Source organism: Dermacentor andersoni, chromosome 6 (assembly GCF_023375885.2).
Source record: "Dermacentor andersoni chromosome 6, qqDerAnde1_hic_scaffold, whole genome shotgun sequence".
Lineage (NCBI taxonomy): Eukaryota > Metazoa > Arthropoda > Arachnida > Ixodida > Ixodidae > Dermacentor > Dermacentor andersoni.
The window spans coordinates 178,774,492-178,799,710 of NC_092819.1; the positions used below are offsets into that span (position 1 = coordinate 178,774,492).

General features: G+C 47.6%; 1 protein-coding gene across 1 annotated transcript in view; it reads left to right on the plus strand.

The window, feature by feature from the left end:
- The first annotated feature begins 3,137 nt into the window (after positions 1-3,137).
- The window catches only part of tefu (Serine/threonine-protein kinase tefu), a 297,846-nt gene continuing 275,764 nt past the window's right edge, over positions 3,138-25,219 (plus strand). Inside the window, exons 1-4 of the mRNA XM_050172366.2 lie at positions 3,138-3,409; positions 5,282-5,462; positions 12,038-12,137; positions 14,822-14,953. Coding sequence (XP_050028323.1) covers positions 3,404-3,409; positions 5,282-5,462; positions 12,038-12,137; positions 14,822-14,953 — 419 coding nt within the window. The 5' untranslated portion in view covers positions 3,138-3,403. The remainder of the gene's footprint in view (positions 3,410-5,281; positions 5,463-12,037; positions 12,138-14,821; positions 14,954-25,219) is intronic.

Consider the following 25,219-nt stretch of genomic DNA (forward strand, 5'->3'; position numbering starts at 1 on the left):
GTGTACAATAGCGAGACGAGTGTTGTGCTCCTGAAATGTGCGTCCAAAGTTTACGACATCATCAAGGTAGCAGATACAAATTTGCCATTTCAAACATCGTAGAATAGTATCCATGAATCTTTAGAATGTTGCTGGCACATTGCACAATCCGAGTGGCATGACGTTGAATTCGTACAACCCATCAGGTGTAACGAATGCCATCTTTTCCTTGTCAGCTGGGTGCATCGGAATTTGCCAATAACCTGCTCTCAGATCCACGGAAGAAATGTAGGAAGCGGAATGCAGACAGTCGATGGCGTCATCAATATGGGGCAGCAGATGGACGTTTCTTGGCAATGACATTCAGTCGGCGATAATCAGCGTAGAACCTCCACGTACCATCTTTTTTCTTCACAAGAATGACGGGAGTCGCCCAGGGACTTACACACATGGCATAAAGTACATGGTGCAACATGGCATCGTAGTTCCAATTGTTATCTGCCGTGGTTGCTTAGTAGCTATGGTGTTGGGCTGCTAAGGATGAGGTCGTGGGATTGAATCCCGGCCATGACGGCCGCATTTGGATGGGGGCAAAACATGAAAACACTCGTGTACTTAGATTTAGGTGCACGTTAAAAAAGGGTTGGAGACATCAAAATTTTCGTTCATGCGTTCTTTGATTCAAGCGTTGCATACTGCTTCAGGAAGCACAATACTCACCACTGGATTCATATATACCCGATAAATAATTAAATAATAGCATTATTATACCGAGTGATTTCAGTTTCGGTTTCTGGGCTCCGGGTGATACTATGACGTCGTAGGAGAGGAAATGCAACACGGCTTGGTCACGTGGGTCACAAAGAATAGCAACGTAAAACTACACTCTCTCGTCTGCTCGCGCATACGCATGCTTTGCCAACAGAGGTAAACAACTGGCGACTCGAAGTGCATTTTACGATTATTATATTTATTGCAAAGAGCGACAATAACAGTAAGAAAATATTGCAGCTTATGAGAGTTGGTGATTCAATCCGAAGCGCCGTCAGCTTTAGCTTTGAAGTCAACCGTAAAAGGCCTAGCGACGATATCAGCGCCGCCAAACGATCAGTGGCAGTGAGGTTGCCATCGGTGCGAGAGTGACCACCGCCTTGGTCGCTCATTGGCCACTTCCCTGTACGGCTGCCGCACAGATGGGTCCCGGTCAGATCATCTCTACGGCAAGGCAGTCTCGCCGTTTGCGAGGAAAACCGTTGTCGCACGGCGGCCCGCAAACGGCAAACGGCTTGCGGCGAGTTGCTGTGCCGGTAGCGTGGACGGGCCTTTACACGTTGAGAAACACCAAGCGAACGAGAGATTGCTATGAGCTGCCGAACTGTGCAACTCGCAGGTGCTATGTCAACTGCTCTGCTACAGCGCTGTACATGTCTCGGTTAGCCAGGGGCCAAGGTTAGCTCGGTTACAGTGTTCTAGAAGCCTGTAGCATAGAAAAAGGATTTCTATATGCCTGTAGCTCGATCATAGCGGAGGATATATGCTTGGTCGTTCGGTTCAGCAGGCTCCGTAATCGGCATTTCATCGCTACTCATCATATGTCACGTTTTTGTGCTAGTGTTTTTCGTTCCTTCGCTGTCACGTCATAACAGCTGCACTAGCGATAGGTCTCGACCATGAGAAGGAGCTTTTAATGACTTTTTCGAGCTGAATTAAAATTATTTTCAAATGTTTCCAGCGTCCAATACCTCGTGGGTGTCCTCACCTACAGAAGCAGCCTACAACAAGCTTTTTATGGCCTCAAAATTTGGTGTCTCAACCCCTTTAAAGAACCCCAGGTGGTCCAAACTTCCAGAGTCTCTCACTACGGTGTGCCTCATATTCATATGGTGGTTTTGGCACGTAAAAAACCTCAAGTAAATTTTTTTTTTTTTTGTTCCAGTTGTTGAAGGTAGTGACCCTTTGGTACCTTTCCAGCCAGCTTTCCGGGTCTTCGAATGATGATCCTCTGAAGCTCAGTGGCTCCCTGGGCTGCTGCAACATGATCAATATACTCGGCACTCGAGCTCTCATCGAGGTGGCAGTCGTGGCTGTGCACTTCATGGTCTTCTGAGACAGAAGTTCATACTCCATGGGCAGATTTGGAAGCCTGAGCTCGATGGTCTGCAATGATGTTGGTCTTATCTTCGTGGTTCGGGGTTGTTTCACAGCTTTGCAGGAGCATCTGGTACATAAACGCAAAGCACCTCCACCAGATGTCATGTTGAAGTGACCGTAAAGAACAGAGCAGCGACTACTGTGTATGCAGATATCTAATAACTGTACTGGCAACCACTCAGAGGAGTTGCTCTGGCCCAGAAAAAGAAAAGAGCGAAAATTTTTTCTTCTTTGTCATCGCTTTTCTCCACCCCTCTCCGCACTCGACGAATCTCGAATTTTGAGTTCCCAAAGACGGCAGGTATGGAGGTGACACAAGACCCGTGTCTGTTTTGAGCAATGGCCAGCTGGCTTTGTGACCACTGCGCATGCAATCAGGAGGCTTGGCAGCTGTAATTGCTGCTAGAGCTGGTAGCCATATTGTGGACAAGTCACGGGGGCTGTAGGTGTATCCATTTTGCTGTCTTCCTGGCCACAGTTGACCGGGACCACAGCTCGGGGATGCTGCTTCATTTCATTGCCTTCTTTTTCTGAATTGCCTGGATGTGGTCGACTGTGTATAAAGAGTGCATGCCAAGGACTCTGGCATTTCTGCAGGCAGCCTTTGTCCACAGCCTATAACAAATGCTAGGCTGTCCAAGGTCGAACTTAGGTTGGCACAGCAGAAGCTTGTTTTTGCGATGCATGAAGCAGAGTGTGCGCTGAACCAACTACCACGAGAAGTCACCTCCACCGGAAATAACTTTTTCATGTTGCTCCAGTAGTGCCTTTACGTGGGCAATGTAATTAATGCGAAAGTGAATTCTATTGAATACAAAGAATGTATTCTAGGCCCTGTGACGTATGTATGTTTATGCTAAAATTATTGCTTTCTATTCCTATGCTTTATTCTTGCAGAGTTTATCTTTATGTGTGTGTGTTATCGCAATGTTTTGTGCACATGACAATTCGCATGTATTTTTTTCCCCTTCATTGTACTGTATTCCCCCCACTGTAATGCCATTCGTGGTGCTGTGGGTAAAGTAATAAATAAATAGATAAATAACGCTATGCCATCCACCATTACATTGTCTCTGTTTAAGCATGTGAGTACTGATTCGACCTACAGGTGTGCCCACTGGAGGGCCCGCTCGGTGCAACCGACCTGTCCGATTTGGAGTTGTGGGCACCCAGGGTGACCTGCGACCATGCTGCCTGGATCACCAATCTGGTCTGCGCATTGATTCGGTGCTGCGAGGACCATGTCTTGTGGGCTCTGCTGCCTCTCTGTGCGATGGCGGTTGGTGGCTTTCTCTTTGCACAGCTGGGGCTTGGCACTTCTGGTATCAGCTCACGAATGGCGGATGCTAGCAGAAATAAATGCTGTAAGGAGCTTCACAGCAGGCTTAATGTTGAGCAAGGCACATGGCAGGCGAAACAACAAATGGAATTAGTCTGTACAGCCCACCTCGACAGGGATGATGGTACTGATTAAGTTATCCGGCAGGCTGAAATAAAAGAAGGGGTTGTGTCATCCGAAGGGCGAAGCATCTAACATAGTAAAAATGCTTTGCGTTGCGCCGAAGCTACTCAGATGGGTGTTGAACAGAGTATGGAAGGCCCGACACGTTGGCACATTGCAGCATGCAAGGCAACTACTGCGCAGAATGAACAGCACTCTGCAGCTACTAGGCATTTTGTTGTGTGAAGAATGGTGGCATCGCAGGCCTCACACTTGGATGGGGCACTAGATGAGGCCGAAGCAAAACCATTGGCTTGATCTATGGTTCTGCTCCGACCACTGTATGCACCATGGTGGGGCATGCTTACTACTGCTCAGGTGTGTGTGTATGTGTACATCCAACACTGCAGTCATATATGTTTGCAACGTGTTTGTGACATCATTGTATTGATTATGTGCAATTGCCTTTGTCTCCTCATATTGATAGTTGAAATGTAATTAGATATAATCAAATTCTTAGATGTTAAATTTGTGTTCACTGAGGGTGGTGATATGGGCTTGTTGGTCGTTCATCATTGAAAGGTATCTATATAGTGAAACAAAACACGGACACCGCTTGTCGGCATCTTCGTTTCTTCTTGTGTCCTTGTTTTATTGCTCTATACAGATACCTTTCGTTTGTGTTCACTGATCAGCTTACTTGCTGGTGTTATGAGCCCAGATAAAATAAGGCGCTCTCGCCTTCCATTGCCATCATTCTAAGCTATATGAAAGGGGCATTACTAAGATGTGCTTTGATAATGCACTTATTAAGTCCTTCCAACATTTAAAGGAGGCAAGTTCCAATCAGTAAGCCTCATGGCTCCTAGAAGCTGGCTATCCATCTGACTTGATGCTTTCTGTAGCATAAGGATTACCCCGCCGTCTAAGTGCATGTTATAGCGGGCCTAACGCAGAAGCTTGCCCGCCTTTTGAGAACAAAAATGCAGCATTACACCTACAAGGTATCTCACAGCTTAACAAACTTGCTGCATGAGTTCAAGTTATTTCAGCACCCAGTAAACTGGGCAGTTTGTGTAAAAAATCTGCAATGAATGTGAAGGCTAGTTGTCAAAAAGAAAGAAAGTGCAAAAAAGCATTTGCTTAGTGCAAAATGTGTCATCTATGGTATTGTCCTGTAACCAGATGGACAAACGGGACATTACATAAATTAGTGGCTCAGAGAGCATAGCAATGAGGCTATTAAAATCCCGCCTGATGATTTTCTTGCACTATATTGCCAGAGGTGTGGGCGCGAACCCCTTTTTGATAAAACAGTTATCGTAGGCAGAAAAAATGTGAAGTCACTTGCCTGATAATTAAAGCTATGCAAGTTTGCTATTTTGGTGACGTGTGTATTGGTAAAACTTCCCTAACCTTGGCTGACAAGGAATTGAATTTTCTGTGAATGCCATGACGGTTTGACTTTTTGGAGTTCTTTCGGGCGCCCTTTTTGTTCGTTTTCTTAGTTTTTTTATTGTAAAGGGATCCACATAATCTATGACATCAGTCAGTGAAGGTAATTTTGTTTGGCTTGGCGATGGAATTAAAGATCGCTGTTGTTAGTAGTGCCTGTGCGTGCATTTTTTTGCCGAGCTCATGTTTCCCTATGCTCGACCGCATGCGAGCAAGCCCGAATTCCCCACCCTTCCCGACAAATGTTGTGGCCAGGTGGACCTGTGCGAGCTGCTCTTTCCACTGGTGGTAGAGACACTGTCGGCAGATGAGGGCAGCAGCCACTGGAGCGCAGTCGTGTCGGGCATGGCCATCTTTCTGGAACGCCACGCCCAAGCACAGGTCAAGGACGATGGCTCCTCCAAAAGAAGCCAGTCACCCATCATCCCCGAGCCAGGTATCTTGTCATACCACAGGTAGTTGCGACTGTTTTCTAAACTGGCGGCAAGTGGGGGGGATAGAAGCGAAAGTGACACCGATTGGGAGGTGAACTTCTGAAGGATATACACCGTACAGTCGACTTCCCCGACGGTCGTATAATCCAGCTGGTTGAATAGATGCAGAAAAAACGCCAAAATTCCGGATTCATTTGACAGCATTTTCCCAATTCTAAGATGCCCTCAAATCATATGTGCACCCACTTTCTATGTGTACAACATAGAAAACTAATTTAGAAATGACAATAAAGCTCCTAAACAAAGTAGAAATCTAACGCACACCCAATTTCTTAGCAAGAAGAATGTGTTGCACAACGACGGCTGTTCTTCTTTTCTTCTTTTTTGTTTTATCTTGGCTTTGCTGCAATACATCTGTGTTAAGCTGAAGAGTATATTGGCACATGTACTTGTTTATCGAATAACCGCGTTTCTTCGTCTAACAAATGTTATTGCTCAATGCAGGACGCGCCTGCGTGTATTGGAAGTTTCTGGAATGTTATCGATCCACTGTTTGTTGTCATCGAACCTTGTGTATTCTGATTGCATGTATGCGCGATGCGAATGGTGTAGTACTTTTTGGAAGATATGTGAGCACCATCGATTACTCTGGAACGTTCAATGGCTCGTGTATGAAAGCCGAGATGCTTGACCTGCTGATCAGATTTTCGCCTATCGCCGACTGCGTTTGCCGCTATCGTTGTGCTTTGAGCGTAGCCTGATTTTGAGAGCACAGGTTCGCCCAAAAAAACACTAGTTTCACCACTCAGTTTTTCTGCTTTCTTCACCGTCACTACCATGTGACATCTGGTGGAAGTGCTAGCTATGTACCGGACGCCCCCGACAAGATGTGATCCAAGCCTGGACTGCAAAGACAACACCAACGTGGTCCCGGATCATCGAGCAAGCCGCCGACTGCAACAGCTGCCCCATGAGCATAGACTTCTATCTGAGACGGCCAAGAAGATTGTGACCAAGACACCCTGCCCACCTGTTGGCCAAGGAAACGCCCCGAGGAAGGCAGACATTTGGCACGCCCCTGACCATTGCCCGATGTGCTATTTTTGCGGGGAAGCCGGCCATGTGCACCACCGATGCCCATACCGCGACTTGGGACTGCGAGGGCTCGCCGTCAACGCACCGTGCCCTCGGGAAGGTTAACGCCCTCGTGACATCGCCGACTACCTCGCCACTACTCAGTGGAGCCCTCGATACCTGTCACTGCAGCGCCGTCCATACACTGCCTCAGCCCAGGGCCGGTCCCTCAGCCCATATCCCGAAAACTAAAAGCAGCAACCGACGGAGGTGCGGTTGCTGTTTGTCAAACTGGTGAAGATCCTCCGCCGCCAATGAAGATGCCGAAAAGACTATCTCTCGGTCATATCAACAAGACACCGCCATCCCGACGAAGCCTAGAAGCAAAGAATGTGTCGACAAAAGACCTGACGATGCGACACTTCAGCCACAGGTCAATGCAACATATCCGTGATCTGATGCCAAGACCAAACTGCAACACATGACAAAGAACCACCGACCTCGATGTGCTTCTCGACTGCCACACAGTCATTGCCTTAGTAGGAGCCGATTACTCCGTCAGGAGCTGATTACTCCATCATGAGTGGACCCATCGCCGCCCAGTTGAAGAAAGCTAAGACCCCATGGGAAGGCTCTCAAATTCGTACCACAGGAGGACCGTTTGTCATTATTTCATAAGCTATCCTTCTGTTTTTCTTCGCTTCGGGACTCTCTTCTGCTTCCACCTCTTTGAACATCACACCGTATTTTCAACTCCATGAGCAGTCTACGTGTGCATGGCGCCTCTAACGTATTTAACAAGTCATTCCTGCCTCATGCAATTGATGAATGGAATTCATTACCAGACCATATTGTAATAGAACGCGATCCATATAAGTTCCGGCCGTTGCTGTCATTCTATTTGAAAACATGATGTGAAAATTCTTGCCGGCTTCTGTTTGCCTCTGTTTATACTTTACTGTTTGCTATTTTTATACTTGTTAATGCTTATTTAAAGGGTTTTTGTACTTTTTCTTCTGTATATATCCTGCTGATCACTGATTGTGACAATGTTTGACAGTGACCTACGTTGTTGTGTTCAAGGTTCCCCCCTCCCCCTCTTATGTAATGCCTCTTCGAGGGGTCTTTAAGAGGAAGCTTTAGCTCGGGTGCTCCTATATCAATACATGTAAAAAGAGAATTCGTTTTTCTCGGCAACCACTGCACCAATTTTGACGACGTTTGTTGCATTTAAAAGAAAAACTTAAAGTCTAGTGACTGTTGGTTTCGAATTTTTGAGTTAGGGCGTCAATCTTTTATTAAAAACTGGCGAAAATCCGAAATCTTCAAAAAACAAAACTGTCAAGTTTACAACTCCGTAACTCCTAAAGGAAAAACGATAATACAATTCTGTGAAATGCATCTAATAGTACATCCAAAGTGGACAAAATTGATATATTACACATGAATCTCAAAAAATTTAGTAACATGGAAATACAGCTTTTGCAGAACCCTTGTAAACAACGTAACAAATTCACGTAAGATGTAAAATGACATATCGAATTTGTCCGCTTTCAATGATCTAATGGATGCTGTTCACAGAACCATGATATCTGTTTTTGATACAGAGCTATCAATTTTTAAAAATTGTGCTTCTATTTTTTTCAGACGATCAAATATTTGAAAATCGTTTTAGGAAAATTCAAGCTTTAAATAAAAATTCCACATCCAACAGTCACTAGAATTCAACTTTCTCTTTCAAATGCAACAAATTTCATTAAAATCGGTCCAGGGGTTATCTCAGAAAAACGTTTTTGCGTTTTACATGTATTCGAATAGGCTGCGTCGGAGTTGGGCCCGAGCTAAAGCTTCCTCTTATCCCTTTCGCTGTCGGACGTTTCTGGCCGTGACGCACCCCCAGTGTTGGCTTGGTTTCAGGGAACGAGCATAACAGGGAATGAACATAGCAATTTATTTTTGATTATGATTGGTATACAAATAACGTAGTCAATGCTATATGCACATTTCAGTGTTCTGCAGCTGCTGTTAGTAAACATCATCATCATCATCAGCCTGACTATAAAATCTGTTCAACATCCGAATCTGACGATGTGGAACCCTCTTCGTCTCAAGCGACTTTGTCCGAGTCCGAATCCGAGCCCGGCTCGTATTCTGAATCGGAATTCAGCCACCGCTCCCATGAGCAGACGAAGGTCCCACGCGCCGAGCCATTCGAAAGTAACCGCGCGCAGGGAGGATGCGCTTTCAGTCGCCGCGCAACGGAGAGAAATGGGACGTTGCGTGATCAAGAAGACAGAGGGAGATGGAAAAAGGCTAAACAAAGTTCTAAGGGCTTTACGTTTACTGCTGCAAGTCGGAAGCGAGGGTGCGGCGAGAGAGCGAAAGCAGCAATCGAGTCACCCTTTTTGGAGAGGCAACGGCACGTGCGCCTGAACTTGACGCGCCGTAGCAGGCACACCAACAGAAGAAAAATAAAAACCTTCAAACCAGCGGAGATTACAGAACAACCCTTGAACCCATAACCACACGCGCGCGACGCATGATCCAGCGAACGCGGAGCCACCGCACTACTCAGCAAAGAGAAAGTGGGGAGTGGCAGTCGCACCGTACTCTTCAATACATGGGTTAACACAGGTCGGGGAGAATATACGAACTTGTAGAAAGAGTCAACAGATGGCGTGGCCAATCCAGGAGCGCCTGCTCTTGCGCTCAAGCGCGAAATTTTGAACGCACGATAGAGAACGTACCGGTACGTCAGTGACACCGTGGGGGGAAAGCGCGATGACGTACCGGTACGTCAGTGACTGCGAAAGGGTTATAGACCAATAAATGATGATAATGATGATGATGATGACAGCTCATAACGCTGACTGGATCTGAACAGCAAGAATTACTCTTCGTGACCGGACTTACCCTGCCACCTTCGTTATCCTCCAACAGTGTTCACGAGACGTCATTCTCGGCAGGGACTTCCTGAACCAACATGGCGCAATCATCGACCTGAAGTCGAAGTCGATAACGCCGTGAGAAGATCAAGTGATACCGCCGGAGAGCTCTCGTAGTCACGAGGCCTTTAGTGTGCTCGAAGATCAAGTGAGCATCCCGTCTTGCACCTGCATTGTTATTTCCGTCGGCACCAAAACACCCGCTGACGTAGAAGGCGTCATCAAGGGCGACCAACATCTCCTGCTCGACTGTGAAATTTGTGTCGCGAGAGGGATCGCTCGACTCCACGGAAGGAAAGCGGAAGTGATGCTAACCAACTTCATCCAAGAGTTCAAGCACATCACCAAGGGCACAACAATCACGCACATCAACGAAATTTCGGCTGCCGCAACCGAGCATAAGACATAGCTAAGTAGGATAATCCCGCAGGCGGCTAGGCTATCTTGTCGCCGATAGGTACGGGGCCCCTACATGCGTAAGAGATCCGCTAATTTGTCCACCCTTTGCGGGTTTGACCTTCAACAAACTGCCCAAGACATGTAGTTACCGTTCCAAAACGAACAATTCATGCTCCAAACTTGCTCCAAACTGCTAAATTTGCTGCTCCCTGAGCTGCTCCAAAACTTCCTTGGCCGCTTCCATCCCTGTTCTTCTAAATTACTTGCACAGTACCACAGTCATAGTGTATTATCGATGCCACCTCGCCTGGGAGCTATATCGTTGAGCCCGTCACACCATCGCTGGACCTTTGTTGTCGGGGGTCGTGGAAAAGCACATGCTAGCCGCTTGAAGCCACATTACAAACCCCTCATCTTTTCTGCTCTTCGAGTTGCCAGGATGGCTCCATTTCACGCCCGGGGCCGACCAGATGCATCTTGTGTTTTTGAGTGGCAGCTCGAAGACGATGACAACAACCTGTGCGATGATTATCACCTTTGTAATTAAATCTTATTACATTATGCCTATTCAGATGATCAGTGTAAAACGCTCACTGTACTCGGCGAGCGTACCACTCGGCCACCAATCTCTGTGGAGTACACAACGCACACGTATGCTCACATAGGTTGTTCAGTGGAGGACTGCCGTGTAGTCTACGAGGATTGGTCGTGGAAGCTGGCGTTCTGTTATGACGTCAGCCTTTCGGAACTATGCAGAGCTGTTTTTTTTTTTTCTTTTGTATTTTTCCTTTCATACAGCTGCGGACCAGCAGGGTGGGGCTGCAGTGGGCAGCACTGCCTTTTACTGCAATCTGTGTAATCAGACGACTGCCATGCCATGGGCAGCGATAAAGATCCGGTATCAGATCTCCTCTGCCCTCCTGCTTTGTGCAAGATGTTTTGTGCAAGATATGCACAAAATGCAGAAAGCTAGCCCTATTGAGCATCACAGCGTGATGAGTTGCTGGGGCCCAGGTTGAAGTTCTTGTGATTTACATGAGAGAACGTAGTAATAATGTGCACTGCAAAATCAACTGTTTTTTTTTTTTTGGGGTCCTGAACACAACGGAACACATTTACCGCCTAAAAATAATGGCCCTGGCAACTATAGCTACATACTCACTCATTTCCATGGTTACGGAGTTGACGTCAATTTGGTCACATTTCGGTCTTTATAACTCTGATCTCACAAAAATAATGCAACGTGTTTTTACAGATTGAGGTAGGATACGTGCTTGGCTTTTATTCTGGAGAGCTTAAAGAAAATAGAAGATGGCCTTTCTATTAAATTTATTTACAAAATATTACATCTTTATAGACATGCCTTTACTTAAGCATGGCTGGTCGCTCTTGGCAATTATATTTAGCACACTTGCTGCCTAATTGTGGTAACATGCTGGGAAATTTGGAAAATTGTGACTTTTACATACGTGGAGCAAGAAAACCTAAAATTTCATCATTATTGAACAATGAAACATATTTTAGCTTTTTTTCCCTAAAATAACTGCACCAAAACTGCTAGGTAATAACATTTTGTCAATGCCCGCTGTTCGTAGTAGGTCACAAAAATTTTTCGAACCCACAGCTACAATAGTCTTTTTTTCTGAGATCTCAACAGAATCCCATTGTTGTGCAGTTTGCAAAAACTGGTTTTGGCTCAGTGGAGACTTCTGAATTTTTTTGCGAAGGCAACTTTTTTCTCTCGTTTTTGCTTTTGTGTGTGTTTATTTTATGTATGTGTATGTATATTGGTTTTATGGTCCTGGGGACCCAGACAACCAAAAATTAATATTTTTTGGCAATATTAAAAGGGGTCCGCAGACATGCACCAGCATTCTTAACCGTACACACCCATACATTCTTCTTTACGGCGCAAAAAACAACAGACGCCACAGAATGAATGCCGCATGCACAAGCACTTGTGCGTGTCGTGTTCTCTCTGTGATGTCTGGTTTGTGTGCCCTAAAGAATATTGTATAGTTAACAGGCGTAAAACAGCCCGGAACATCTGTCCTGTTTGTTTGTCCTGTTGTGGGCACTGTACACCATGTTGAAGCATTCATAATTGCCACAAGATTTTTCTTTGTTGTGGCTGATGGCAGTGTGTACTATTCACGCAGTGAGCACCGAGTTGACCAGCGGCCTGGTCTACTGCTGTCGGTCATCTGTGGCTGTTATGATGTCAGCTGTAGAACGCATGGTGGTTCGCCGAGATGCAAAGTGAGTTGCATCTCTTTCTCACAGGCTGCAAAATTGAAGCCTGCTTGTGCCCACTTTCATATGCATATTTTTTCTTAGCGTGTGACCACCCAGCATGCCTTAGTAAACAATAGAATCTTGCTGATGTCTGTGCATGTGGGACATTAGTCAAGTGGTTTATTGGTAAACTCAATTTGCATTGATTTAGGGGCATCCCCTTTGAAACGGTGTGGTGGCTAATAATCACCCAGCCTGCCTGTGGTAATCAGGCATGTGCTGTACACACTTTTCATTCTAGAATTTTTGTGCACACTTCCTTAATCTTTTTTCTCTTCCTCAAAACTTTTCTATCTGCCTTGTACCACTACCTATGCCTATCACAGGTCTGGTTGTACCAATCTCTTACCTGCTTTTTTTCCCCATCAATTCTTTAAATGTCTCTTGGTTATCTTGACTGCTGACCAGTTGATGCTTCCATCCACTTTAAATTCAAGTGCTTCTGGAAGGTGCGTGCTGTCTGCTTGACTCGCTGGGTTCGCATTCCATCGGGATGTGCTGCCGAGTGGTCCCCAGATTTTTGCAGCGACATACACGTGCCTCATCTTGTTGCGAGTATTTGCTCTGGTATGTTTTCTTACTTCTTGTAAATTCTTGAAAATCTCCATGGTCTTTATTGTTTCATTCCTTGCATCCAATTGGCTGTTTCTGTTTCTCTCGCTTTCTTTTTGATGACTGGTGTTGTCCATTTATACTATCAGTTACCCTGTGCTTGGGTGCCAACTTTCTTGGCCTGTTCCACCATTCTGTGTCCACACTTTTTGGGTACAGATATTTCTGTACATATTTATTTTGATCAATGTTCTTGAGTCTTTCTTCAAAGCTAATTTTGCTCTGTGCTTCTCTGATTTCAAAAAAGGTCCAACCCATATCACCCTGCACTGCTTGATTTGTGGTTTTGCCGTGGGCTCCCAAATCTGACTGGCCTACCGATCTTTGGTAAACTTCCAATCCTGACAAGTTATCCGATTTGGAGTACAGAATGGCATTCACAAATGTTAGCGCTGGCACCATTACACTTTTCTAGATTTCACGCAACACTTGCTGTTGAATTGACACTACGTAATCACTCATTTCTTCATTAAAGGTCAAAGTTCCCGATCTCTCTGTGTTAAACTTAAGGCCTAGATTTGTTGCTGCAATGCCACACACAAAGTGAAAGCAGGCCGCTGCCATCTTACCATGGGCACGAGGCAACGTTAGCAAATAGCGAAGAATATGCAAAGTGCTTTGTTCCCTCACAGTGCTATCTAAGGTGGGTAATTTTGCCATGCAGATATTGTTTGTCTTTTTTTCTGTTGCTAGTTCGAAAAGAAAGCCTAATTTTTTTTTTTTTTATGTTACGGCACGTCATGATCTAAGTACGCAGCCAAAGGTAAAATTTTAGCCTGAAACTGCAAGCTTTTATTTTCCTATTAGCATCTATAATTAAGTGACCAAAGGCAAGTGAGCAGGATAGTGCAGCTCGAACCTGAAAATTGTTTCATTGGCGCAGCTGTGCACTGCCTCCGGCCCAGGAAAGAGGTTTACCCGACACAGAAAAGTGGTGGTAAAGTCTCTAAGCAAGACATTGGCTTTAATTGATAAACATAAACGAACTTGTCTGATGGCTGGATTCAAACAGAGGACCCCTAGCATAACAGCTCGTTTTTACTTAGCTTGCATTTACTTCGGTTCATACTTCCTTGGCAGCTATGAGTCTTACACTTCGTGTGACATTCTAACATGTTCCAATCACATTCATTGCTTTGCCCTGTGGCAAAACTGTGATATCTTTTTGCACAGCTTGATTCCCTTCAAAATTTATAAAACGAAATAGGGAGGTGATTGCTGAACAAGTTTGTCATAAGATTGTGCTGTGCAATATTGTTACGCACGAAGGAGACCGTTTATAACCCTTACGGACGAAGGGGACCGTTTACTTTAGGTCGCGAAGGTGAGCGCAAGAGCGGCCAGCTGGTTGATCAACTCAGCGTCGTTCTCTTCTTCCTTCCCCCACCCGGGACCGCAAGCACGTTCACCGGTCTTCGTTTTCTTCATGCGTAACAATATCATTGGAATAAAATATGGTGAAATTAAGCACCCTCTTCTCTTTGTGTTGTCTGTATCGTGTGTGAATGACTCACGAATCACCAACAACAAGCCCTGATCGCAAGAAGAATACTGCTTTAACAGGCAGTGTAAAAGTAAAAACTGGTGTTGATGACAATGTTTATTGCTCAGTTTTGTAAGTGGCGAATAAATAAAAGATGAGAGTAGTATTTCTCCAACAAGCAGTACTGTAAGGGATGTGGTTATGGGGGGGGGGGGATGAAAACAGTGTAATGCTAATAATGCATCTTTAAAAAAATAATGTTTTGTTTAGATATTCTTCTAGTACTTAATGCTGATACCTTCACCAGTTTGTTGTAAATTATTGAGGCCTGGCAATGCAACAGCAAAATGGCAACCTTGGTAAGGTGGTGCGAATCTTGAAGAGCATGCACCAGCCCACCAGCTAGTGGCACCTAGTGGCAATATATAAAATCTATCTTCTGCCTTTAAGAAATCAAAGATGAGATCTGTTCCGTGTGGCCTGATGCGCATGCACTTTGCATTTCAAAATTGGCCGTGTGTATGCGAAGCTGTGGAGGGGCGGCCTCTCGCAGGGCCAGGACACTGTGGGAGGGCCTGCGGCTCAGCCACCTCAACTTCCTGCAGGCGGCTCAGGCTGCCGAGTTCTGCGGCCACCCCGTGGCTGCCGTACAGTGCGTGGAGCTGTGGTGGGACTCGCAAGCCCGGTGAGTGCCAGCCAAACAGGTGGCCTCACATGGTGCCCCGTGCACGCCTTTACAGGGTGCCACACTTCCGACTTGCACTGCAAGGTTGGTTACCATGCGGAGCCAGGTAAAGTGCTTTTGCCAGCAGCACCTGGCCAGTTCGTGAAATGCCCATGTCTCATCTCTGTGCACTGCACTTGAAGCAGATGATTTTGTTCCGGTACCAGTTATTAGATTTGAGTCATGCAAGTTTATGAATCTAAAGAACTCGCTGAAAATTTGCAAACTTTTGTTAGTGTGTCACATATTTTGGTTTGCAAGAAGTACCTGCAAAACAGTGGCAAAGAAGGGGGATGAAAAATAGTTGTCGCTCTGCTCTTTTGTTACTGCATCTATTCAAATTGATCACTTTGATTTTGATTGCCGATTTCAACAACACATTGAATTGGTTTATCAGATATATCCCACTTTCCATTTGGTTGACATGGGAGAGAATTTCAGAATCAGTTTTGGATTTCCTTCTGCAGCAAAATTGTGATTTTTGATGCAGCCTTTAGTGATCCAAGACGTGTGGGTTGTGACAATTTTCCTTTCACAGCTTCAGCAAAAAAATAATGCATGTGGCTCTTGATTACAGCGAACCCACATCAATGTTGCATGATCAGAACACTAACAGTAAATAGCAAAATGCTATTAAATCATCAGGTTGACAATCTTGCAGTTGTGAATATTAGTAAGAAAATGGTGGCAGCTGAACTTCGCTTTTCTAACATGCAGGTCAGGGCATTCTTACTGTATAGTCGAAACTCGCGATAATGAAACAACGAAATTCTTGCAACAATGAAATATTTTCATATCCCCGGCAAACGCCCATAGGATTCAATGCATTTCGTAGAAAATGTCGCTGTACTACAGTCACGCATCAATGAAATTTCCCTAAACATAACCCCACATATTGCCTGCTTGCACAATGCTAGCAGGCTCTAAGATGTGCTCAAATGCAATTGTTTTGCACTAAACTTGCATAAAATACCACCACATCACACTTGCGCGGGCACCTCCATTTTTGTTTACAAAAACAGCCAAGTGCCGGGAGTGATTGAGTGCGCCGGAAACAGGTCATGGCCGCCATATTGTTTGATGATCACTCGTTCAAAGCGGCATGCATGTTGCTACCAGCATGGGACGATACAAGCAAAATGCAGGAAAAACAAGGAAATCCACATCCCGCCGACGCGGAATTGTTTGTGGCACTGGCGATGGCAGTCGCAGCATGGAGTGCCATACATCGAGCCATGACTGAACGATTCTCCGGGAATACATATGCCTTGCTTTAAGAATGCTGGTTTCAGTGACACCCAACAGGCATTGTGTGCGGATTCGGCGCCGGACATAGATTTGCTTGAAGAGGCCGTAATCTCGATCGATTCCCTTCGTGTGTACAAGATGCGATCACTTTCACGCTCAGCACTGGATGCGCTGGCATCTACGGGCGACAGCGTGCGCTGTAGAAATGCTTGCGTGGAGTGCTGTGCCGAGTTACGCTAAATGTCACAAACGTCATCGTGTCTCCAAAAGCAATTGGCCGAGAATACTGCTCCATAGCAGTGCTGCCACTGCTGATCGACGCATGCAGCGCACTTTGTACTGTTGGCAGTGCTGTTCTATATCCTCGAGAAAAGCTTGCCAAAGTAAGCTAACGAAATTTTGACGGTAAGGTTTTGTTCTGCGATGCATTACCTATCTGTGCTGTGTCATTTCGCAACGACAAAATTCACGCGAATGGGAATTCTTTTGTGTTCCCCACCAATTTCGTTGTTGCAAGGTTCAACTCTACTTAGAACAGTTGCAGTTTCGTTGCAGGTCATGAGGCATTGTGTATACAGGGTGGCCAGCTTTTCTCGAGCAATCTGCCCACCGTCCTTCAACAGATCTGCTGTTACCTGATCCTCCCCAGCTGCCTTCCCCCTTTGCATAGCTCCCAAGGCTTTTTTTACTTCTTCCGCCATTACTTGTGGGATGTCAAATTCCTCTAGACTATTCCCTTTTCCATTATCGTCGTGGGTGCCACTGGTACTGTATACATCTCTATAGAACTCCTCAGCCACTTGAATTATCTAATCCATATTAGTAAGGATATCGCCAGCTTTGTCTCTTAACGCATACATTTGATTCTTGCCTATTCCTAGTTTCTTCTTCACTGCTTTTAGGCTTCCTCCATTCCTGAGAGCATGTTCAATTCTATCCATATTATACTTCCTTATGTCAGCTGTCTTACGCTTGTCGATTAACTTGGAAAGGTCCGCGAGTTCTATTCTAGTTGTAGGGTTAGAGGCTTTCATACATCGGCGTCTCTTTATCACATGTTTCGTCTCCTGCGATAGCTTACTCGTATCCTATCTAACGGATTTACCACCGACTTCTGTTGCACATTCCTTAATGATGCCCATAAGATTGTTGTTCATTGCTTCAAAACTAAGGTCCTGTTCCTGAGTTAAAGCCGAATACCTGTTCTGTAGCTTTATCCAGAATTCCTCTATTTTGCTCTTACCGCTAACTCATTGATCGGCTTCTTATGTACCAGTTTCTTCCCTTACTTCCTCAACTCTACGCTAATTCGGGATCTTACCATCCTATGCTCACTGTAGCGCACCTTGCCGAGCACGTCCACATCTTGTATGATGCCACAGTTAGCGCAGAGTATGAAGTCTATTTCAATTCTAGTCTCGCCATTCGGGCTTCTCCATGGCCACTTTCAGCTATCCCACTTGCGGAAGAAGGTACTTCATTATCCACAAATTATTCCATTCTGCAAATTCTACTATTAACTCTCCCCTGCTATTCCTATAACCTGTGCCACATTTCCCCACTGACTTGTCTCCAGCCTGCTTCTCAATTGCCTACCCTGGCATTGAAGTCGCCCATCAGTGGGGTGTATTTTGCTTTGGCTTTACCGATCGCCGATTCCACGTCTTCATAGAAGCTTTCGGCTTGTTGGGCATCATGACTGGATGTAGACGCATAGACCTGTACGACCTTCAATTTGTACCTCTTATTAAGTTTCACAACAAGACCTGCCCCCTCTCGTTAATGCTATAGAATTCCTGTATGTTACCAGCTATTTCCTTATTAATCAGGAATCCGACTCCTAGTTCTCGTCTCTCCGCTAAGCCCCGGTAACACAGTACATGCCCGCTTTTTAGCACTGTATATGCTTGTTTTGTCCTCCTAACCTCACTGAGCCCTATTATATCCCATTTACTACCCTCTAATTCCTCCAATAGCACTGCGACTCGCCTCACTAGATAATGTTCTAGCGTTATATGTGGCCAGGTTCAGATTCCAATGGCAGCCTGTCTGGATCCAGAGATTCTTAGCATGCTCTGCTGCGTCACAGGTTAGACCGCCGCTGGGGTCAGTTGCTTCGTCAGCCGCTGGGGGCTGACCGCCGGAATTTGATTGTTGTATTCATATGGGAGGTTGTGGCCAAGTACTGCACTAGGGTGGCCATTCCTGCTCTGGTGAGAGAGTGCGTTACCTGTTCTGGTCACCGGGATCAGGCTACACTCCAGGCCTCTTCATGCAATTTTATCAACACGCAGATTTTTTAAAAATCCAGTGCGAAATTGCGCGGCACCAGGATTCGCACCATGGTCCTCTTGCACACAAGCCTGGTGCTCTACCTCTACGCCAGCGCCAATGCTGGGTGTTTGGTACACCCCAAAAGCCATCACTCCAAGAGAGCCTAGCAGACTTGTGAATAACTAGCAAGATGATGGTCATTCCACATTGGCACCCCCCAGGGGTGGCAGCTGGGAATGCCCCGTCTCAACTGTGCGTCGTCTTTAGTGGAGAGCTGCCATGCCAGGTGGCACAACAGGTGTCCTCGCCGAGGAGTGTGGATTCTGCCCCCAGGGTGTCTACCAACTGGAAAAACTGGGAATTCTCTGGGTATTTGAATAGTCTGGAAATACTCACAGAAAACTCAGGGAAAACTCAGGGAATTTGTGCGTCTACCAGGAAAAATTAGCTGTATATATATATATATATATATATTGACACGTGTACTTGTCTTTATCGGGCGACATGTTTTGCCACCTAACAAATGTTATCGCACAGCGCGCGACGCGCCTGCATGTATCCGAAGTTTCTGGAAAGTTATCGATGCTTCTATCCGCTGTCTGTTGTCGCCGAACCTTGTGTTATCTGATTTCATCGCTTGACGCGAATGGTGTAGAACTTTGTAGAAGGCATGCGGGTCCCAACGATTAATCTGGAACATTCGATGACTGCTGTATAAAAGCCGACGCGCTTGACCCGCTGATGAGATTTTCGACGATTGCCGAGCGTGTTCGCCGCTATTGTTGTGCTATAAGTGTAGCCTGTTTTGTGGGCACAGGTTCGCGCAATAAAAGTTAGTTTTGTCGTTCACAGTATTGCTACTGTATTATTCAACGTCACCACCACGTGACATCTGGTGGAGGTGCTTTACGTTCATGTACTGGACGCCCCCGACAAGCCGTAATTCAAGCCCGGACCGCAAAGACAACAGCAGCGCCGTCTCGGAACATCGAGCAAGCCGCCGGCTACAGCAGCTGCCCCCGGAACACGGAATTCTACCAGAGACGACCAAGAAGAGCGTCAGAGCAGTTCGTCCAGAGGCGACCAAGAAGACAGTCCCAATGGCAGCCGGAGCAGCCCCAATAGTTCTGCAGCCGCCCAGGGAGCCACCGACGTTCCGCGCTTCCACACTTGAGGACCCGGAAAGCTGGCTGGAGACGCATGAGAGGGTCGCTAAGTTTAACAGTTGGGACAGCGACGACAAGCTGCGGCATGTCTATTTCGCATTGGAAGACGCCGCCAGGACCTGGTTCGAGAATTGAGAAGCCACCTTAACGATGTGGGACCTGTTCCGAAGCGGCTTCTTGCAAACGTTTGCATCAAGCAAGAACTTTTCGCCGTACTTATTCTTAACCCACCGAAGACTGTGGCTGAGTTTTCTGCAGAGGCATCGATGATCGAGAAAACTCTGGATATGCGCACCCGGCAATACAACCGCCAGGGGCACACGCCGCAATATGCCATCCAAGGACTGGGTTCGGACGACCTTCAAGAGACCATCAGGGCCATTGTGCACGAAGAACTGCGCAAGGTCCTGCCTTTGTCGCAGCCTCAAGTAGCTTCGATCGCTGACATCGTGAAAGATGAGGTTCAGCGATCGCTTGGGGTTCCTGAGGTGCAAGCTCAATTACCGCAGCCCCAGCCAGAAGCGATGACCTACGCCGCCGTCGCACGCCGTCAAGTCCCGCCTCGGCGACCGCGCCAGGGCCCTGTAATGCCGCAATTCCGTCGTCCGCCGCCACCGCCGCCAACATGGCCACCTGTCGCCCAGCGCACATACGCGAGGAAGACGGACATTTGGCGCGCCCCCGACCACCGCCCGCTCTGCTACCACTGCGGCGAAGCCGGCCATGTGTACCGCCGATGCCCATGCCGCGACCTGGGATTGCGAGGCTTCGTCGTCAACGCAGAGCGCCCGAGGGAAGGTGAACGCCCTCGTGACATTGCCAACTACCTCGGCGCTACTCAATGGAGCCCTCGACGGCTGTCCCGTTCGCCGTCACCAGGCCGCTACCTGTCGCCGCAGCGCCGACCATACACCGGTCCAGCCCGGGGCCGCTCTGCGAGCCCATATCCAGAAAACTAAAAGCAGCAACCGATCGAGGTGCGGTTGCTGTTCGTCGAACTGACGAAGATCATCCGCCGCCGACGAAGAAACCATCTCGACGACCTAATGACGACACGCCGCCGTCCCGACGAAGTCAGGAAGCCAAGACTACACCGACGAAAGACGACTTGACGACGCGACGTTACAGCTTCAGTTCAACACGACGCAGCCGTGATCCGACGCCAAGACCCAACTGCAACGCCAGACAAACAACCACCAACGTCGACGTGCTTCTCGACGGCCACGCAGTCACTGCCTTAGTCGACATAGGGGCCGATTACTCCGTAATGAGTGGACACATCGCCGCCCAGTTGACGAAGGTTAAGACTGCATGAGAGGGTTCCCAAATTCGGACCGCTGGAGGACACCTCATTACGCCGACTGGAATCTGCACGGCAAGAATTACCGTTCATGACCGGACTTACGCTGCCACCTTCGTTATCCTCCAACAGTGTTCGCGAGACGTCATTCTCGGCATGGACTTCCTGAACCAATACGACGTAATCATCGACCTGAAGTCGAAGTCGATAACGCTGTTGGGAGATGGAGCGATACCGCCGGAGAGCTCTAGTAGTCATCATGCCTTAAGCGTGCTCGAAACTCAAGTCAGCATCCCGCCTCGCTCCAGCATTGCCATTTCCGTAGGCACCAAAACTCCTGCCGATGTAGAAGGCGTCATCGAGGGTGACCAACGTCTACTGCTAGACCGTGAAATTTGCATCGCAAGAGGGATTGCTCGACTGCATGGAGGAAAAACTGAAGTGCTGCTGACAAACTTCAGCCAGGAGTTCAAGCATATCAACAAGGGCACGACGATCGCGTACTTCGAGGAAATTCTGGAAACCAGTAATGCGTTTGTCCTCTCGGATTCCGCCGCATCTACCCCGACGACCATGGTTCCCGAACCAGACTATGACATTAATCCAAGTCTCCCCGTGATTACGCAACAGCAGCTCAGAAGTCTGCTCCAACGATACAAAGGCTGCTTTTCGACGTCATCGAGGATTCGACAAACACCAGTCGCCAAGCATCGCATAATAACCGAGGAGTGCACTCAACCACTCCGCCAGAGCCCTTACCGAGTTTCAACGCGAGAACGTGAAGCTATAAGACAACAAGTCGACGAAATGCTGCGCGACGACATCATCCAGCCGTCGAAAAGCCCGTGGGCATCCCCTGTTGTGTTGGTGAAGAAAAAGGACGGCACCTTACGTTTCTGCGTCGATTATCATCGACTGAACAAAATTACAAAGAAGGATGTATACCCCCTACCACGGATAGACGACGCATTAGATTGGCTCTGCAATGCAAAATACTTCTCGTCGATGGATCTCAAGTCTGGCTACTGGCAAATAGAAGTCGACGAGAGAGATCGCGAAAAGACTGCCTTCATCACGCCAGACGGCCTCTACGAGTTCAAGGTCATGCCATTCGGACTCTGCTCGGCGCCTGGAACGTTCCAGCGCGTCATGGACACGGTGTTAGCAGGATTGAAGTGGCAGACCTGTCTGGTTTTTTTGGATGACGTTGTCGTCTTCGCCGAAAATTTCAACGATCACCATAGGCGGCTTGCGACAGTACTAGAGGCCATCAAGTCATCCGGGCTTACTCTGAAGCCAGAAAAGTGCCACTTCGCATACGATGAGCTTCTGTTCCTAGGCCACATCATCAGCAAGTCTGGAGTCCGCCCCGACCCGCAGAAGACAGCTGCCATCGCAAAGTTCCCGCAGCCTATCGACAAGAAGGCAGCGCGTAGATTTCTTGGCATGTGTGCCTACTACAGGTGATATGTCAAGGACTTTTCACGTATCGCTGAGCCGCTGACACGGCTAACTAAATGTGACGTCGAGTTCAAGTGGGAAGTGCCGCAGGCTGACGCATTTCAAGAACTCAGACGACGCATGCAGTTGCCGCCCGTACTTGCGCACTTCGACGAGCACGCCGATACCGAAATCCACACTGACGCCAGTAGCCTAGGCCTCGGTGCCGTGCTATTTCAGAGAAAAGATGGCCATGAACACGTGATTGCTTACGCTAGCCGGTCGTTGTCAAAAGCGGAAGGCAATTATTCTACAACCGAAAATGAATGCCTCGCCATCGTTTGGGCTACAGCGAAATTTCGCCCGTACCTATATGGCAGGCCATTCAAAGTCGTGAGCGACCATCACGCTTTGTGTTGGCTAGCGAAGTTAAAGGATCCCTCAGGACAGCTGGCGCGGTGGAGCCTAAGAATGCAAGAATATGACATCACTGTAATCTATAATTCTGGACAAAAACACTCTGATGCCGATTGCCTATCACGCGCTCCCATTGACTCGCCGCCACAAGATGACGAAGATGACGCCTTCCTCGGCATTTTAAGCGCAGAAGACTTCGCTGAACAGCAGCGAGCAGACCCGGAGTTGAAAAACCTCATCGAGTATTTGGAAGGGAACACCGACGTTGTCCCTAGGGCATTTAAGCGCGGGTTGTCTTCGTTCATACTACAAAAGAACCTGCTCGTGAAGAAGAACTTCTCACGAGTCCGCGCCAGCTGCCTTCTTATTGTACCGTCAGCGCTGCGTCCAGAAGTACTGCACGCCCAACATGACGATCCAACCGCTGGGTACCTCGGTTTCTCCCGGACGCTGTCGAGGGTACAGGAACGGTATTACAGGTCGCGTCTGACCGCCGACGTCGTCTGTTACGTCAAGACATGCCGAGACTGTCAGCGACGCAAGACACCACCGACAAGGCCAGCAGGATTACTACAGTGGATCGAACCTCCTCGCCGACCATTCCAGCAGATTGGGATGGATTTGTTGGGGCCGTTTCCGACGTCAACATCCGGGAATAAGTGGATCGTCGTGGCGACGGACTATCTCACCCGCTTTGCTCAAACTAAAGCTCTACCAAAAGGCAGCGCAGCCGAAGTGGCGCAATTTTTCGTCGAGAACATCCTGCTGCGACATGGTGCCCCAGAAGTCCTCATCACCGACAGAGGAACGGCTTTTACAGCAGAGCTCACCCAAGCCATTCTGCAACACAGCCAGACAAGCCACAGGAGGACAACTGCATACCATCCGCAGACGAATGGCCTCACGGAGCGCCTGAACAAGACCCTCGCCGACATGCTAGCGATGTACGTCGACGTCGAGCACAAGACGTGGGACGCAGCCCTGCCGTATGTAACCTTCGCTTACAACACGGCGGTGCAAGAAACAACACAGATCACGCCGTTCAAGTTGGTTTACGGCAGGAACCCGACGACGACGCTCGACGCCATGCTGCCGCACGTAACTGACTAAGAAAATCTTGACGTCGCTACCTATCTCCAGCGCGCCGAATTAGCCCGACAGCTCGCCCGCCTATGGATCAAAAACCAGCAGTGTACCGACAGCCGACACTACAACCTCCGACGACGCTTCGTCGTGTACCAGCCCGGCGACCGTGTTTGGGTATGGACCCCGATACGCCGACGAGGACTGAGTGAGAAACTATTGCGACGCTATTTCGGACCCTACAAGGTCATCCGACGTATTGGCGCACTGGACTATGAGGTCGTGCCAGACGGCATTTCGCATTCACAGTGGCGCCGCACATGACCTGAAGTGGTCCACGTGGTGCGTCTTAAACCGTTTTGCGGACGCTAACAAACTTTCGTTATTTTGTTGTTTTCTTTGCTACGAGTGCTTATTTATTACTTTCGTTTGTTTGCAGCATCGGGTCGATGCTTTTTAAGAGGGGTGTATTGACACGTGTACTTGTCTTTATCGGGCGACATGTTTTGCCACCTAACAAATGTTATCGCACAGCGCGGGATGCGCCCGCTTGTACCTGAAGTTTCTGGAAAGTTATCGATGCTTCTATCCGCTGTCTGTTGTCGCCGAACCTTGTGTTATCTGATTTCATCGCTTGACGCGAATGGTGTAGAACTTTGTAGAAGGCATGCGGGTCCCAACGATTAGTCTGGAACATTCGATGACTGCTGTATAAAAGCCGACGCGCTTGACTCGCTGATCAGATTTTCGACGATCGCCGAGCATGTTCGCTGCTATCGTTGTGCTATAAGTGTAGCCTGTTTTGTGGGCACAGGTTCGCCCAATAAAAGTTAGTTTTGTCATTCACAGTATTGCTACTGTATTATTCAACGTCACCACCACGTGACAATATATATATAAATATAATTTCATTGAAAGGGAACGAAAGTGTTGTTAATGCTGACTCCAGTAACAGAGGAATCGGAATTAATCGTTATTGATGCCGTGTCATCGGCACGAGGTATTGCCCGAGTAGTTAACGACCGATTTTCCAGATGCCGGATTTTCCGGACATGCCCAATAATTCGCGCGGCTTCGTGGCACCACCATGTACTCCATAGAGTCAATGTATATTGCCCTGACTGTAGTTCTAAAATGGCATTAACAGGCCACCACCGCCGCCATTTTGATTATCTCGCCGCCTCGAACCGGTGCTCTCGCACGCAGATCAGCTTGCAGCCGGAGCCACACTGCGCAACGTTAGGCCTAGCTGCTTCTACGTTCGCTAGCTTCTTGCCAGGCAGTGTCAATTTTTTCAGT